This window comes from Sander lucioperca, chromosome 8 (genome assembly GCF_008315115.2).
Source record: "Sander lucioperca isolate FBNREF2018 chromosome 8, SLUC_FBN_1.2, whole genome shotgun sequence".
NCBI lineage: Eukaryota > Metazoa > Chordata > Actinopteri > Perciformes > Percidae > Sander > Sander lucioperca.
Window position 1 is genome coordinate 3,085,382 of NC_050180.1, and position 18,159 is coordinate 3,103,540.

An 18,159-nucleotide genomic window follows, 5' to 3' on the forward strand; every position below is an offset into this window, starting at 1 on the left:
TACAGCTTGATAAATCAGTGCTTCCTCTGCAGGGGAAAGGGCAGTCAGGCTACCTCTCACTACCTAAAGAAATGCATTTGTTTGGAGTCAGAGGAAAAGTTCCTATTCATTAACTTCTGTACAGTGTAGGCTGCTAGACAGAAACAGAGAAGCAGCCAGTTAGGGCTGATGCTGAAAATGTAGATCAGCAGCTAGAGGACTACTATATAGAGAAACACGTGATAGTTTCCTTCCAGTACATGCAGGGAGTTCCCACCTGGAATCTTAGGGCATTAGTGGAAAGAAACTTATCCGTGAATTTCATGGGAAATCCACCCAAACGCTACCAGACATTACAACTTAAGCGGTGTTGATGCTATTTAAGCAAAGAGCAAGGAATATTTTTCAATTGAGGGTATTTCTTCCTCGTGTTCAGGTCCCCCTCTCTTGGAGGTTTGTTAGAGGAAAGCCACTGAAGTAGAATAGTCCAGGGAGAGAGAAAGCAGGTACACTTCACATTTCATCCAGTGGATTGTACTGAATATCCCTGACTCGTGGCTCCTGACTTAAGGCGATATTCAAACTTGAAATATGCTCCTTCAACATTCACTGAAACTTTGTGAATATAGCAGGGCAGAATAGTAGTTCCAAGCTCCACATGAGTAATGTAACGCTGTTAAAAATGCTATTTTGTATTTTATTTTATTGTTTTATCTATGTCCATATCAGAATTGACTCTCTTCAGCTCTATATAATGAGACTAGAGCTGTCACTATTAGCTGCCTAATCAGAATGAAATCAAAGGAAACATCAATTTGTGGAATTTGAAATGGATTTAAAATAAGTGTCAGGTTCATCATTAAGACATTTTATACTTTGTGATTTGTAGATTACTGCTGCAAACAGAAGCACTTTGAGGTCATGTATGCTGATTGACTCGCAGCGCCTTTAGATCTATAAAACTCCAAATATTCATGATTCAGAGATGATCATCATCATATTTAACATCGTATTTACATTTTTTTAAATCCTGACTGAATGTTTAGGTTCTTATACATCATGCATTTCTGATCATGTTTGAATTGTAACTGAGGAATATGAATGAATGTTATACAGTTGTCTACCGGACATGCTAAAATACATGGTTACATACATGCCATTCTGTTTTTATTTTGCCATATTATCGTCATGTTCAATGTACAATTATAATAACATTGCACTTATTTGAAGCTACATATTGTATCAGGATAGTAGGATAATGTATTGTGTCTAGTTACAGTATGCAGCCAACTTTATTTCAACAATATAATCGTACAAATTCCATATATGTGAAATTTTTTTATTTTTATACTCATTATTAAAATCGTAATGTCATGCTCATTACTCAGCCATAAACATTTACAATTCACAACTAATAAAAGTTACATTTTAGAAAGCAAGCCATGGTTTGTTATACATTTAATTGCAGTAAAAAAGTACAAATTCTTCACGCTTACTTTGTACAGAAAGATACTAAAGCACAGACGAATATACTAAACACAAGAACGAGAAATAAAAGTCCCAGCTCAGAAACAAGGTGAAGTTAAAGTCGAGTGTGCTTGAGTTTTTCTCAAGCGACTGTGAAAGCTCACCCAGTTAAATGCAGGACTGGAAGAATAATATGCACAGGGAGGGACTTCTGGGGAAACAGAAACTCAGCGCTGCATATGACAACAACTGGTGTTCATTTCCCAACCCCCACAAATACCCCAGCTCCCTCCCAACCCTCTCTATATGTTGTGTGTACTCTAACCCAAAAACCAGCCTTATCTTGCGTGAGACGTTTAACTGCGAGCCATCACACATTCCATGGAGGGAAGATGGGGCTGTGGATGCTTCTCCTTCTGCATTTACACCTTGGTAATGCACCCTGGATTGTATGTGGGGAGGAAGTATGGTAAATATATGAGATGAATGCATGTTGTCACTGTTCAGGTCAGCTTTATTAGCTTTGTGAAGGGACATTTGTGTGTGTGTGTTTAATCCTCTCCGTCTCTGTATTTACACCTTTGGACTGAGATGTGTGCAAGGTGTGTGTACAAGTGTATATGGATGTTGGCAGGAGGAGTAAAGGCTATGTTATTCTGTCAAACTTTGCTCGTAGCTCAGAATGGGCTCACTTAAATGCATACAGGATGTGCAGGAAATGTTTCTGTGATTTGTGCAGACTGCAGATGTAGCGATGTTTAGTGTTGCAGAGTTATAAAATAATAAGAAAGACCAACCAATATTACTGAATTCTAATACTGTCACTGTCACTCTGGAATTTCATAGTTACTGTGTCCTCCTGTGCAGGGGTGTGTGTTTCCCTCCCTGCACCTTCCAACGTCTCCATCTCCTCCTTCAACATGGAGCACACACTCCGCTTCCTGCCTGGCCTCGACACCCCCTCTGACACCCACTTCACCGTTCAAATCTTCAGCTTCAGGTATTCAGTCTGCAGAAAGCTACGATAGAGCGGGAAGAAGAGGCGATAAGAAAGAGGAAGGTGACGGACACAGGGCCGAAAAGAGGCGGAATTTCCGGCGGCAACGGAGCGATCCTGGAAGTAGAACGTCGTGGATATAGACTAGCTTGGATATAAAAAGAGATTCTCAGAGAACTTATGCTGCAAATTGTACAATCAAGACGCAACCCTCAAATATATTTTATAATACATTTACATTAAGAATTGACGCCCAAAAAGTTAGTTTCAAGTACTTTTCCATGGTTATAAGGCAGATATTTAAAGATTGATTTCTGGATTTTATTAATCGATATCAGATCACTCAACAAAGATTTGAATTGGAGAATGGATTATTTCAACCCAGCCTTAGATAAGCACAGCGAGGCAGACTAAGGACCATTATTTATGAATCCTTATCATTATCTGGCGCTAAGCTCCAGCTGCAGCGACGGTGGCTCTGCAGAATAGTCTCAGGAAGGAACTTGTTTTGGTGGAACATATATACCCCGCAAAGGAAAACGCCACATACAATATTAAATGAAGTTAACTGTTCACACAAAACAGTAACGTGAGCTATTTAAATTAGCTGATACATGGTTAAACCTCATTAGCTCTTACCAGTGTATCTCCGTGTGTACTTCGTCCACAGCAATCCCACCAATCAGTCCCAAAACATCCCAGTTAGAGAGGAAATGACCTAAACATATTCTTTGTAAATCTTTACAATCATTCCCTGAAAGAACCAAGCAGACCTGCTTTGTCGCACCGTCCAAATTTTCTTAAAAACTTGTCATTTTTAGCGTGTAGCTCGCTAGTTGTTAGTTTGTTGTTTCCCGAAGCGAAGGGAGTTTGAGAAAGGCAACTCATACAGAGCAGAAGGGGCCAAACCTGAGCGCCGGATGTCAGGCTTTATCCTAGAAATGTACTTCCATTGATCCAGACTAGCACTGAGTTGACCAAAAGCCAAATTCACAAACAATCTGCAGCTCTTAAAGAGGGCACAGAACTTATTTTTCTGTGATTTTTGTCTGCATTTCCTGGATGGTTCATGTCGTTTAGACTTCAAATGGCAGCAGTAGTATCCTTTCACCGTTTACAGATCAGGTTGGAAGAAGGGATAGAGCCAGATCCATTCTGGATTTGTGAGGCTGATATACATTCCATATTTAACTGAGAACAACATTCTGTACGATATATAAGCTGACTTTTTTTTTTTTTTTTTTTTTTTACATAAACCAAACACATTTAGGGATTCCTTAAATTAGTTTTTTTTAAAGAATTGAGACCGAGACATGTACTGAGCGGTACTTTCTACTTGAAATTATTGTCAAGGGATCACCAAAGTTATCACACTTTATCCTGAGGGGAACATGAATGTCCCAAATTTCTTGGCAGTATATGGTAAGTATTCAGATCCTTTACTAAAGTAAAAGTACTCTGTTATAAGTAAAAGCCCTGCATTGAAAATGTAACTTAAGTAAAAGTATGTAAATATCACCAGTTACCAATTTACTTAAAGTATTATAAGTAGAAATACTCAACGCAGAAAAATCTTTAGAAAGTGTAAAGGATCCAAACAGTCTAATAATGTCAGCTGGACTTGTAGGCTGTTATATTGTTGGCTAGTTCCATTTATAATAAAACATCAGATTTTATAAACTACATGTGTTTTGTGTGCAGGAATCTTAATGTGTAAAGTAACTAGTAACTAAAGCTGTAACAGATGAATGTAGCGGAGTAAAAAGTACAATATTTCTCTCTGAAATGTAGCGGAGTAGAAGTAGAAAGTGGCATGATAAGAAAAGACAAGTAAAGAACAAGTACCTCAACATTTGGACTTACTGTAAGTACAGTACTTGAGTAAATGTACTTAGTTACATTCCACCACTGCATGGCAGTCGATCCAACACCTGTTGAGATATATATATAACTCATATGTTTCATTTTTGTTTCTCTTAAAGTCTGTGAGTAAGCACTTTCCTTTTTGCGTAACTGTGACCAATATCATAACAAGTGAGTTCCTGGTATCAGGATGATGCACACAGCCCAGCCTTAATCAGCTGTGGATTTTCTCTGTGATATTATGTCCATCAACATGTTGACAAGAACGTTTTCCTCCCTCTCCACACTGGCCTTCACCTGCCAGGGTGAAAGACATTGTTTAGGCTGACACATTATTCTTCCCAGTGGTCTTGGGTTATCTTTTATTCTCAGTCCCTCTGTATTTTCTTTCCCCCAGGAGAAGGAACGTATGGAGACCAGTGGCTGCTTGTTCGCAGCTGACGGCCGGACAGCCGTGTAACCTAACCCGAGAGTTCAAGAACCCGTTCTTTCACTACCAAGCCCGCGTCCAGGCCTACACAGCCACCCAGACGTCCCCATGGACCGTGTCTGGCCAGTTCCAGCCTCTGTCAGACAGTGAGACACACACTTATATACTCTGTCAGTGAGACACACACTTATATACTCTGTCAGACAGTGTGACACACACTTATATACTCTGTCAGACAGTGAGACACACACTTATATACTCTGTCAGTGAGACACACACTTATATACTCTGTCAGACAGTGAGACACATATCTACTCTGTCAGACAGTGAGACACACACTTATATACTCTGTCAGTGAGACACACACTTATATACTCTGTCAGACAGTGAGATACACACTTATATACTCTGTCAGACAGTGAGACACATATCTACTCTGTCAGACAGTGAGACACACACTTATATACTCTGTCAGTGAGACACACTTATATACTCTGTCAGTGAGACACACACTTATATACTCTGTCAGTGAGACACACACTTATATACTCTGTCAGTGAGACACACACTTATATACTCTGTCAGACAGTGAGACACACACTTATATACTCTGTCAGTGAGACACACACTTATATACTCTGTCAGACAGTGAGACACACACTTATATACTCTGTCAGACAGTACTAATTTGATACAGGTGTAACCGAGGGTTTCTAGACTCATGTTTGGCTGTAAAATAAAGACACGGGCTTCCAATGCTGGAACCAAGACGGCACTGCACGTCTCACTTTATTCAACCACAACACACTCAACCGTCAACACTTGATCTACTTCCGTTTTCCCCGTCACATCAAAAGCTCTATGTTTACTGTAACTTCCTCTTAACCTTCAACATAGAGGTTACACAATAAACTACCTTTACAGGTCATGTAAACATCATATTCTGGTTGGATATTCAGAATAAGGCTTTTTTTTACCAATATAGCATTTTCAGATTAAGACGTGTGATATTCCGGTATTATTCTGGAGTGGAATCTTTAGAGGCATTCTTTGGACATGTATACAGCGCATTTGGAATATGCGTCTCAATTTGGGTTTTCACCACAGGCTTATGGTCAGCTCTGTGTGTTGCTATGGTTACTGTACACAAACTAACCAGCCATTTGCAGGGCTGGAGACCCGATAAGAAGGAGAAACACAGCTAATTTTAAACATTATCAAAGACTTGGATATCAACAGGTTTTTGGGTATGCTCACACATCGCTACAACAACCTTTTCAAGAAGGTGGTTGAAGGAAAGAAAGGGGGACGCTGTGTTCACACGGTCCAACAAGTCCACTGCTGCTGGAAAACAGAAAAAATCCTGTTTTGCACGGCTACATGTAAACAGGAATATTAGTGGAATGCTCACTTTCATTAGCCGTGTAAACAGCTTAGTCGGAATATCGTCTTTTTCGGAATTAGGGCAAAAAACGGAATATTATGTGCATGTAAACGTAGTCATTGAGACACACAATTACAGTATATACTCTGTCAGTGAGACACACACTTATAAAGGAGCACCTTTCAGACAACTTATTCGATCCCTTCTTGTCCTTTGGAATGCGCCTTGGTCAACGTGCTTAAACAAGACTCAGAATCCACTGATTTCTTTCATTTGTCACATTTATTGTCTGTTATCATTCAAACTTCATATTTATATGTTTTCTTCTTTTCACAAGCAACTAACGAACTGTCCTTCAGCAGAGCAAAAAACTAAAGATATAAAAAAACAACTTTAATTCACAGTCACTTATTATATTTCAAAGTTACACACATTTCTTCAACCAAACCCAAAAGCCACAGTGGTTCTGAGAGCAAGGTAGATGGTAGCAAACTTTAATGGCAAATGTACAGTATAATTGGTCCATAGAAACATGGAATAGGCAGTGTACTCAGTACACATGAGTTGTCTTTTTTCAACATGTTGTAAAAGGAGTGAATGTGCAAGTTCCGTCCAACATCTGAATGGCGGACATCTTTACTTCAGTTTTTTAAAACGATGATTATTAGGATCTCCTCCCAGTGGACTGAAAGGTAGTTGCTTTGTGTCTGTAGCTGTGCTGGGACCTCCTGAGGTGTCTGTGTCCGGCTGTGGGAACTGTCTGCTCCTGCACATCAGAGTCCCAACAACATGGGGGCAGCTGAAAGACTTCTACAGAGGACTCATCCTCCATGTGCAAAGGACCAGGGATGGTGTGCAGGTATGTGTCAGGCTCAAAGCTGCATCAATCAATAATAATGATGTTAATAAACAATGTACAAATTGGTTATTTTATACAAATACTTGTATAAAATAACCAATGGTGTAGGAGCTACAGCAGGAAAAGTGGAGGTGTAAAGGTTTCAGGGTCCTGCTATTGTTCATGCAGGCTCACTGTCATGGCTACTAGTAAAGCACAAGTACCCCAAATTTGTACTTAAGTACAGTACTTGAGAAAATGTACTTAGTTACATTCCACCACTGCTATACAGTTCAGTAGGAGCTTTGCAGCAGAAAACGCCAGCATATCCACCTGCTGTTTACCAGCTCCTCCTGTGGGGCTTCTGTCAGTGCTGTGCAGCAGGGATTATGAAACAACACTGCCCTTAAAGATGTGATTGTTGGCCAATCCACAAAACACAGAAGTGTAAATAGTATTATGATCCAGTGTTGATACCTGATTTTGAGCGATTTGACTTCAGACAAGAAAATAAGGAGCTGAAGTTGGAAAATGTTATTTAAGTTCATGCAAAATGGACAACAGTTTTCCCATTTTTGTCAATAGCTTTCTCATGTTTTCCAAAAACACATCAGACCAACTTTACTTTCATGTGGGCCACCTGCTGTTAAAGCTATAGTAGGCAATGGTAACCCAATACATTTTTTGTCAAAATCAGTGAATATCTCCTCATGGTCACCTAGCTTTCTGTTTTCTGTGTGCGTTAAAAAAAATACCCGGTGTTATTACAAAGCCCTGGCTGTGTAAATGGAAAACAAACAGAAAGGAGTGCAGGAGCCACAAAACACTATTCCAGCCAATCAGCAACAGGCAGTGGCAGTTGATGGTAGGAGGGGGGGGAGGCAGCATTCTGAATGTGCCGACCTGCCAGTAGGGCTATTGGAACGAAAGTCGAATATAATTCAAATAGTAAAAAAAACAATACTATTTGAATGCTGAAATTACTATTCAAATGTGATTTTTTTTTTTTTTATAAATAGGTTGGCTAACGTTAGTTAATCACCATCTTCTCATGTCACGTCTGATGAACAATATGTTGCAGGAGTGAGAAACACAAGTCATTGTCAAGTCAACGTTACGTAACGTTAGTACAGGGGGGAGTGACAGGCTGCAGCTGGAAATCGGAAGAAGGACGGGAAATAGTTTTAACATGACTTTAAAATCGACATCCACCGAGCCAAAATGCTTATGTTATCAATAGTTAGCTCGTTCTGTCTTCCTAACTGCGTCGCGAGTTATAGTAACGTTAGCTTAGCTGGGAGCTTCATGGAGACAGCTAAAGTTAATGTTAGCTGCCCTACAGCTGTCAGAGTTAGCTTCTACTTCATATATTACCTTCTAACAGCTGGATTTTCAGTAACGTGACAATCTGCAAGAAACAGGTTGCTTTTAAATCACTAAAATAGTAGTGACAGCACCGTTTGGCTTAGTTATCAATGCCGTTATCATTGTGGCCAACACTTTTGTTACTTAGTTTATGACAAATCGTTTCGGCTGTGCTTTCTAACATGATGTCATTGTGCTAACCGAGCACCGTTAGCCTTTACAACAGAGCCGCTTCACTACTCTTGTTAGATAATGTTTGATTACAGAGTTCTCTATTGAGTTGTGTTTGTTGCTGTGTGCGTGGTGGAATATAATGTTAACAGAGCGGCGTGCCAGAAATGCAATGCGCCATGACGTAGATCCCTTTTAATGCCAGGCTGATGTTAGTGTTCCCTCTAGTAGACAGAACGTGTAACAACAACCACATGCTGATAGTGGCATTGACAATGCATAAGCCTGAGTAGTGTAGAACATATTATAACTTTGAAAATTAAATATTTGAATATTATTTGAATATAAAAAAAATAACAAATTAAATTCGAATGGTATTATAGAGGAAGCCTGACAGCTCTACCGGCCAGTAGTTATCTGTCCGTGAATCTGGGGGGCGGAGCTTATGAAGCAGGGGTTGTATTTGTTTGGGAGTTGAGTTTAAATATCAACAATATTTGCACAGAATCACTTACTTCAACTTTAATGTAAAAAAAAAAAGGTAAATGGACTGAAATTATATAGCGCTTCTCTAGTGTTAGCGACCACTCAAAGCGCTTTACACTAAAGCACCCGTCATTATTCACACACACATTCATTCACTGGTGGCCAGGGCTGCCATACGACCTGCTCATCAGATAAACATGCACACCAGGGCCGATTCTAGGAGGGGCCCTGCCGGGCACACTCTTAACATTATTCTACTGTGCTAACTGTGCATTTTAACATCATTTTGGACCATCATCATTGAATTATGAAACTAGACTAACTAGAAAACTAACTAGAAAGACACCAACAATTGTGAGAAAACTTCCTTTAATGCTGAGCCACGGGGCCATTACTACAAAGGTGAGGTGGTATTACAAATGTAATAGGATATGTGTATGTATCTGTGTATAAGCAGACATTTCCAATATGCATTATCAATAACTTTTAAAAATTAGCGATGTATGCGATTTTGACTAATGGCTGACCAGCACTATTTTCTGAAAATTGCTCCGAATTTTTTTCTGAATGATCTATGCGTCTAGATTCTGGGTTTAGTTTCACAATGCCGTAATATTCCTAGAGCAGAACTCCTTAGCTCACGTTAGATTTTTTTTTTTAAGCAATCATTTTTTAAAAGGGTGCCAGGATCAAGTTTAGGGCCCCCGTTTACACACCGATGGCACAGCATCGAAAACAATCCGGAGTTCAGTATCATGCCAAAGACACTTCAATATGTAGACTGGAGGGGCCAGGGATCGAACCACCGACCTTCTGATTGGTGGACAACCGCTCTGCAATACCTCCTCAGCCACTGTGTATTTACTGAAGACACTGTATGTATTTAAGATATAGGTCGTGTGTATGAGCTGTTATTTACAGAGATTAAGAAATGGGATGGAAACACAGCAGAGGTGCCGTGATTTGTGACGTTTATCATCCCAACATAGCTCACCTCATGTTCAATATTGGGATCAGCCTTTTTATAATTCTGTCACAAGTCTGTTAGAGAGATAAAGAAGAGCTTCCTTGTGGCTTTGCTGTTTTGATTTCTCAGAAAGGTTCATATCTCACATGATATGAAACTCAGAGCTCTCTGTGAAATACCGAGAAATCACAACAGCAAAGCCACAAGGCCGCTCTTCTTTATCTCCCTAACAGACTCGTGAAAGGCCGATCAGAATATTGAGGGAAACTCATATCTACGTCTTAGAGAGGCGTCAGGCTCCCTCAGATGGCTGATGTTTTTCAGTGTGTGGGTTTTGAAACACAAACTCTCTGAATAAACTTCCTGTTCCCCTAAAGCTTCAAAAAACGTAAAAACGAAATCTGGAGTGAAGTGTGACATGGGTAGCTTTTTACTTTCTTTAACAAGCAAGCGTATTACTGAAAGAATCTCAAATCAGGGGAGATAGAATAACAGACATACTACCACTTTTTACACATCAGTGAGCCTGTGTCTTGCTGCTTTGCGTTTCCTGTCTCAACACCTGGGTGTGTGGCAGCTTTTTTTCTTGGCAAAATGTGTATTTTGGCACAGGAAGTGTCACCTTTGCTACATGAACTGCAACAATTTCTTGGGAATTACGTAACCAGATAGTTACGACGAACAGGGACAGCTGAAAAGAAGAAAGAAACAAATACAGAACTTTTCCAACGTACAGAACAAATCTGCCCCCAAAAGTGGCTGACAGAAATAACATGAAAAAAAACAATAAGCTGAAGAATAAAATACAACAAAATGTGGCTGCAGGTTTTCACAATAACAACTGGAATATGTATTTACTACTCTGTTTGTTTCTTTATATAAATCAGAGACCTTCAACAGCGGGTCTGGGACCCCTAGGGGATCCTCAGGGTCACCAAATTATTGTCAATTTTAGAAAGTTTTTTTCAACAATGAAAATGTCTTAATATAATTCCAACATAATATCAGCAAATATAAATCCCCACTGATGATAGGCTTACTGGCCTATAGATTAGGTAGTCTCTAAGGTAGCCATCCACAGATATAGTTCCTCCTAAGGATTCACTGTGTTACATGCATGTGTAACATTATAAGATGATTTATAAAATCATGCCCACAATTATTATTTTAATAGCTGAGTATTCTATGCAAAAAAGGTATAAAGGCTTTAAGCCCTCCATGTTATTGTAGGCCTAGTTTAATATGCAACTTTTTTAAATTTTATACACTGTAGTGTATGTAGTAGGGTGTCCCTGCTACATCTCTCTTCAGTTAAGGGGTCCTCGGCTTAAAAAATGTTATAAATTGAAACATGAAAACAAACTTTATTGAAATGTCTTTGCTAATTAAAGTTTTGGAAAGTAACTAGGTACATTTACTGTACTTACATTTACTATCATTCATTTTGAGAACTTTAATAAATTTTGAGGAACTTTGAGGAAGGTGCTCTAAGCGATGTTGGGTGACGTCACTTCTTGTTGACATTCTAAGTATTGTCATACAAAACAGAGGCTAGCTTGCCCCTCCCTCCTCATCATCCCGTCCCCTCCCCTCCGCGCACTAACCCCCCAACCCCCACCCCCAAATCCTTCTTGTCTGTTATTGGCTGGAAGACTGTTTGTTATGTTTGGTGGTGCAGGTTGGCGCAGTTTGGTTTTGTTGGCGTTGTGGAGCCTGGGCTGTCTACAGAGACCACATTTTTTACAGTGTGTTCAGGGGACAGACAGCTAGCAGATAGTGAGGAGATGTTTTTTACAGTGTGTTCAGGGGACAGGCAGCTAGCAGATAGTGAGGAGATGTTTTTTTACAGTGTGTTCAGGGTGTGTTGAGGAGATGTTTGCTGTATGTGACAAAAGATGTTGTAGCCTAAAAAACTCGTGACATCGCTTAGAGCACCTTTAAATATTCCCGTTTTATGCTACTTTACTTCTACTCCACTACAATCCAGGGAGAAATATTAAACATTTCACTCCACTCTTCAACAACTAGTTACTTTAACAAATACCGTAGGTTCATTAGCTCCACCTCGACCAGCTGAAACATGCTGTCAACTAGAAGGGCACTCAGGCTACAATTATACTAAAAACGAATATTTTTTGCTATGTTTACACCTCGCGTCCACACTACTGCGGGGTTTCCGAGCCCCTAAAACGGAGACATTTGGAAACACTGCTGCCCCCGTTTTGGTTTGAAAGCTCCGGGGTTGCTCTGTAGTCTGGAATATCACAAACGGAGACACTTAGAAACGACGACGCACGTCAGTCAGTCTTATCGGTTAGGTAGGCTGACGTACCTTCAGTTACAGCTCCACCTCGTCGTCGCTCCAAGCTCCCCGCTCTTACTTTTCACCTTTGTTCTTTCTCTGAGTAGTTTCTGTATTTTCAACTTCACACATCCATGATTTCCAACTGCAGAGTAACGTCAGACAGACTCCAAGTCTGTATTTTCTGCCGCCCTTGTCGCCTTGTTGTCACCTGTTACTTGCTGTTCTACCTCGTCATTGGTCCAAACAAAGAAAAAGATATCTTACTTTTCGCCATTGCTGCTTTCTTCCATAGTCTCTTCTGCAACTAAAAGGTACTACCACGGCAACATCACCAGGCAGAGAAAAAAAATGCTGCTTCCTGTTTACACCTTCCTGTTTACGTTCGTGACTGTTTTGTGGTTCGAATCCTATCATCTACTGGCTTGACGTCTTGTGAATTGATTCTGAAAGCAGTGATGAGATCTCGGTGAACAAAGCGACATGAAGCAGGGTTCAGTTCACAATGTTCTCAAGGTTTAATGAGACACACAAGGACATACATATTCTCTAACAACTGCTACATTCATTTAGTAGTGTGTAGTAAGATACAAAAGAGTCAGGATGGGCGGAAGGATTGTCCCAAGGTTTGTTCACACAGAAAACAGTGTTGCAATTTAGGATACAAATAAAACGGATGAGAAAGACTTTCTTCAGAGTTCTCACAGAATGGAATGTGGATTGTAACATTATTCACAACACACCGGCACGCACATGCCCAGTATATGTGAATGGTCATGTGATATGCGGTTTGGGCGTATAAACAGAGATTAGTTAGCTGCTATTGGAGCTAAAACCCTTGTGTGCACAGAGATGTTTTTTGGTAGCCTGACGTGGTCATACTCAGATTGTAGTCAGAATATGAGTCTGATACTGCTCCATTGGGCTGTGATTATGGGGCGTGTTTCAACCCAACCAGGAAAGAAAATGCCTCTGCACTCAGTTGGATAGACCTACAACCAATCAGAGCAACAGATAGACCTACAACCAATCAGAGCAACGGATAGACCTACAACCAATCAGAACAACGGAGACAGACGTCACAGAAGCTGCAAGTCAAAGGCAGGCTTCGACAGAGCAAAGGCAGAGGCGGCAGTTTCCGTGTCGTGCGGACGGGTGTGGCAATGTGTTTACATACGTGATCGCGGTTCTCTGTTTCTCTTTTAAAATGAAAGCGCTGTCGATATCTTCTATAATAAGATAATAAGACACGATGGCGGAATCTACACATCTCAATTCTCCAGCGGCAGCCATCTTTGTTGTAAACAAATTCAACCCAAGCGCTCTTTGGTGACGTGGTTGATTACGTTACTGTTGATCATCTGTCCATCATCGTATAAAGCCCGCCCTGACAATTTGATTGGTCCGAACAGCTCTGGTTGGAGCATAGTTGCTCCACAACGGATCAAGTCCAGACCGAACTTCCCAACCTCAAATGTTGTGGGCGGGGCTAAGTTCGTCTGGCATTCAGGCTAGTTTTTTGCCTCAAAATGCCGCTTAAAAACCAAAACGTAGTTGTGTAGATGTAAATTATAGTAGAAGTTAGGGCTGCACAATATATCGTTTTATTTTTTATTTTTTTAGAGTCGTTGAAAAAATCAACTGGCGCAACACATCGTGAAAGGCTGCTACATATCACAAAAGGCACTCCGATTTTCTGTGACAAATCAAATATCAACAGAAGACGCCACTCCAAAATGTAAATGTGTTTTTATTTGTGTGTGTGTGTGTGTGTGTGTGTGTGTGTGTGTGTGTGTGTGTGTTGTGTTGCAGTTCACACTGAGTGTGCCTTACAAGGAGGAGCACATGATCGCGTACCTGCAGCCGGGGGTGGAGTACTGTGTGAGCGTCTCTGTCACATCGCTCTCCAACACCAACCCTGTCTCCAGCCAGCCTCACTGTGCCTTCACCAGCCCTCCTCCGTCCAGGAGCTCACGTACGTCTTCTTTTACTGCCAGGCTCAGCAGCCGTCAATAAATCAGACAGACAATGGTAATCCAAGCATGTGCATTTTCTTTCTTCTTTTGTGCAAGTTTAATCAGTTTGTTTTGGGGATGATCATAATAAGCCACAAAAAGAAGATATGTATATGAAGGTCAGATTGATTAAAACTGGGAACTGAATGTGTTTGAATAGGCTAGTGTTCCTCTCCTGTGTTTAAAGGCTGAAAGAGGAACTTCATTTGAATTTTAACAGTTCCTCTCAGAGATGTTGATATTGTACAGTTTAACACTGAAGCTTGCTGGGTATCAGGTTATTAGTCTCGCTTTGCCAGACCTTCCTCCACCGCGGCACTGCAGAGGAGGGTCTGGCGAGGCCACACGGCATTCTGGGCTGGGAGAAAAATATGCTCTGGTTATTGCTGTTTCTTTGAACCAATCACAATTGTCATGGGCAGAGCTAAGCGCCCAACGTCGCCTCTGCTAAATAGCCTCGGGAAGGAACTTTTTTTGGTGGAACATGTGCTCGTTCAAAAGTAGTTTTAGTCGTGCAACAGAAAACTCAGATTGGACAGATAGTCTAGCTAGCTGTCTGGATTTACCCTGCAGAGATCTGAGGAGCAGTTAACCATAGTCCTCAGAAATCCACCGGAGTTTAAAATTACAACACAAAGAAAGAGGAAGGTGACGGATTATCCGGCTGAAATGAGTGAAATCCGGCGGAATTTCCGTTGGCAAAGGAACAATCCTGGAAGTGGAACGTCGAGGATATGCAGTAGACTACAGGTTATTTTCTGGGATCCTTAATGTAATATAGTAGCCATGCAAATTGAAGGCTAAGTGAATGTCCAGCCTTTCCACATGTAACTGGATTTCTGATATAATGAGAAGTGTGCCAGTCTGTGAATGTGATGCATGTTGCTGTCCTCCTGTTCCCCAGTACATGTGGTCTTCGGCCTGCTGGCGGCTTTCTGTGCCCTGGGCTTCCTCGTCACTGGACTGGTCATCTACGGCGGTCAGCTGAGCTATGAATTACTAAGACAGTGCCTCCCCAGAACCCTGGTAACAGATCCAACTGTGTGTGCTGGGACTTGAAGAATCAATTGTTCATCTTCGCCTTACATTTTGCACTCAAAATACTCCATGTGCACACAGAGAGAATGTGCCACTGTTATCCAGACGCTTAATCCGATCAGTCTGTTTGATTAGGTAGTTTCTGAAGTACCTGAACTAATTACGATCATGCTTTCATTATAAATGATAAGATAAAAGCTTAAACTATTGATAAAGGGATTAGTAGATTATTAATTAGTCAATCGACCCAATATTAATCAACAACGGTTTAATGAGTTGTTTAAGTTATTGATCATGTAACAAGACTAATGCTATGTCTCAATTTGGATACTTCTTTGAGTACACTTACATGCAGTACACTGTGTGAACATTTCGAGGGTATTGTTGTCTCAAACCACGCAAGGCCGTTTTGCAATTGTAAATTGCAGCCAGGCGGCTTGTTTTCTCACTGTCTGACTACAGTCCAGTGGTACTTATTGAAAAAAACACATATATAACCTGCATTTGTATAGTTCGGGTTTTGCTGTTTCAATCGCAACCGCTGCAGCTTCCTCGCCCGCCATTTTCAAAAGTTTGAAAATACGTTGGTTAGGGACGTAACGATGCATTGTGAATCTGTTAATATAAATGTGTGTAAAGCCGGTTGAGATAAAAACTAAAACGGCCTAGGGCGTAATCTACTTTTGATTTCCCTTGTTTGACTTTAGATGTCACTAGGTTGTCTCACTTTATTTATTTATAGAGATGCTTTTCTATTTTTTTATTTTGATGTGGGATTTGTTTAAAAATTCTAATGTTGTCTTAATGTTTTATTTAAGATAAAATACAATTCCAGAGGCACTTTTGATAAGAGAAGACATCTGTTGTTTTGCGCAGTTTATAGAAATAACGGAATATTTTTCAGTCATTTGTCTGCAGCTCATCGTATCGTCAACTTAAAATCCTGAATTGTATGGAATTGTGAGTTAAGTGTATGGTTACATCCCTAATGTTAGGGGTCCTGTAGCTTACATTATGTAGTAAAGATAGCGACCGTTGAGGGCGAGTATTGTGCAGCATTTCAAATTCAACATTAAGATTGCTTTGAGTGCAGCATCCGGTACTCGCAGCTACTGCATTTGGCCAAACTTCTCAGTGTGAACACACTATGGGCCCTATCTTGCACCAGGCGCAAAGTCTCTTTGCTAGTTTAAGGTCGACGCAGTTGTCAATTTCCCGTCCAGCGCCCAGGTCCTTTTAATATCAAATGCACCTGTGCCCATCTGTGCGCCCATGGGCGTGCTGTTCTTACAGGGAGGTGTGTTCAGGTGCAGTCTGGGCTTATTGCTATCTTGAGGCAGTGTCTCCAATCCCACATATGCCTTCCTGCCAGTATTAATACTCTCCACATACTTAACTGTGTATTAATCCGCAGCTGAAAATAGTCCCCAGCAAATGCACCATTTCCTCCTGTTTGAGTTAGGTTGCTAAAAACTATATGGGGCCAGCTCTTTAAGGAAATACGTGAATCTTTCTTTAAGATAAAACTCTATATTTGTGAGGGCATTTTGAAAGATGTATGTCTTCAATAGGAACCAGATGACTTTGGTCTCAGACAGAGCCGCAGACAGAAAGTAGAGGTGGACTAAAACAGGATTGGTTTTGGTCTTTTTATCAAACAATAATGACATGACAATGACAAGATATAATATCTTATAGATAAGATATTAAATAACTAGGGCTGTTACAATAATGCGTTAATTGATGAATTGATGATTCATTAATTTTACAAATCAACAACAACAACAACACAAACAACCCTGCTGAGACTTTAGGTGGAGTATTGTCAGCACCATGTGTGTCTGTCTCTGACTCTTTCTCTCTTCTCTCCAGTCATACATCCTCCTCCAGTGCCAGACTGGTGGAAGTGCTCCCGTCAAATTCTCTGACTGTTCATCCACTGAGGAGCAGCTCTGAGGAAGGACAGGAAGACTGCCGCGTGGCTCTGAAATCAAATGTTTCAAGCTGTTTAAAGTGTTGCAGAGGGACAGGGTGTAAGCTGGAGACCAGCGGAGCTTGTTTAGGTTGAGTTGGTTTAGTTGTCTGGTTTTGAGAAAAGGTAGAAGTTGAAGGGTAAAGTTTATGGTTTACTATCAGAGTGAGATGTTTTTGTAAATTGTTATCCTGTTTCAATGCCAATATTTCTAATGTCCTCTGATTCTTCCAAAATTAGTTTGAGATGGATGAAGTTGCTGTCTGTTAACGGTTTCCTTCTGCTGCTGTGACTTCATTTCCTAATAGAACTTTTAGAATCCATTGAATAATTAGATCAAATGAGTATAAATACAACAGAAATCAAAAGTTCACTTTAGATTTAAAGTAGACTGATGCATTAGAACCTGAACAACCAAGTCATAGGAATAGGCATAAAACGTCAGCATAGTTCATGCATTAGTTTGAGTATTATTACTGCCTGCACTTGTTTTATTATTGTAATTTTACTTAAATGCTGTGATTTTTCCTGTTGTCATTTTTCTGTGACTCTTTTCTTTGTTACTGTTCTTACATGTATTTTTCTTGAGTGCAATATAATCATAACCATCTGGTGAATAAAGCATGGTATCCTGTAGAAGAGTTGTATGACTTCTTTAACTTTAATGCTAAAGAAATGCGCTATTGACTTTAGACCAGGTTTTTGTTGCTCAATGGCGTGATCACTTCCCGCTGCCTCAAGATAGCAAAATGCCCAGAATTCACCTGAACACACCTCCCTGTAAGACCAGCACGCCCATGGGCCACAGATGGGTGCAGGTACATTTGCTATTTAAACAACGTGGGCGCTGGACGGTCTTAAAATAGCAAAGACACTTGCGTCTGA

General features: G+C 40.5%; 1 protein-coding gene across 5 annotated transcripts; it reads left to right on the forward strand.

Annotated features, from left to right (window-relative positions):
- Positions 1-1,712: 1,712 nt before the first annotated feature.
- LOC116043186 (interferon alpha/beta receptor 2-like) lies at positions 1,713-17,910 on the forward strand. 5 transcript variants are annotated; one of them, XM_031289692.1, is made up of 7 exons: positions 1,713-1,878; positions 2,314-2,446; positions 4,704-4,882; positions 6,834-6,979; positions 14,062-14,224; positions 15,169-15,305; positions 17,175-17,910. In XM_031289692.1, exons 1-7 carry the CDS (start codon positions 1,839-1,841, stop codon positions 17,256-17,258), a joined length of 882 nt encoding a protein of 293 aa, XP_031145552.1. In that variant the 5' UTR covers positions 1,713-1,838; the 3' UTR covers positions 17,259-17,910. The 5 variants fall into 5 exon arrangements, 4 of the variants coding, with proteins under 4 accessions (XP_031145552.1, XP_031145554.1, XP_031145553.1 ...); XR_004103416.2 differs by lacking the exon at positions 17,175-17,910 and adding an exon at positions 16,391-16,500 and having other exon boundaries at positions 1,714-1,878; positions 15,169-15,390; XM_031289693.2 differs by having other exon boundaries at positions 1,715-1,878; positions 15,169-15,290.
- Positions 17,911-18,159: the final 249 nt, after the last annotated feature.

Coding starts and splice junctions, on each gene's coding strand:
- LOC116043186 (XM_031289692.1), top strand. CDS start 1,839: ATGGGGCTGTGGATGCTTCTCCTTCTGCATTTACACCTTG. Junction 2,447..4,703: donor GTTCAAATCTTCAGCTTCAG/GTATTCAGTCTG, acceptor TCTTTCCCCCAG/GAGAAGGAACGTATGGAGAC. Junction 6,980..14,061: donor GGACCAGGGATGGTGTGCAG/GTATGTGTCAGG, acceptor GTTGTGTTGCAG/TTCACACTGAGTGTGCCTTA.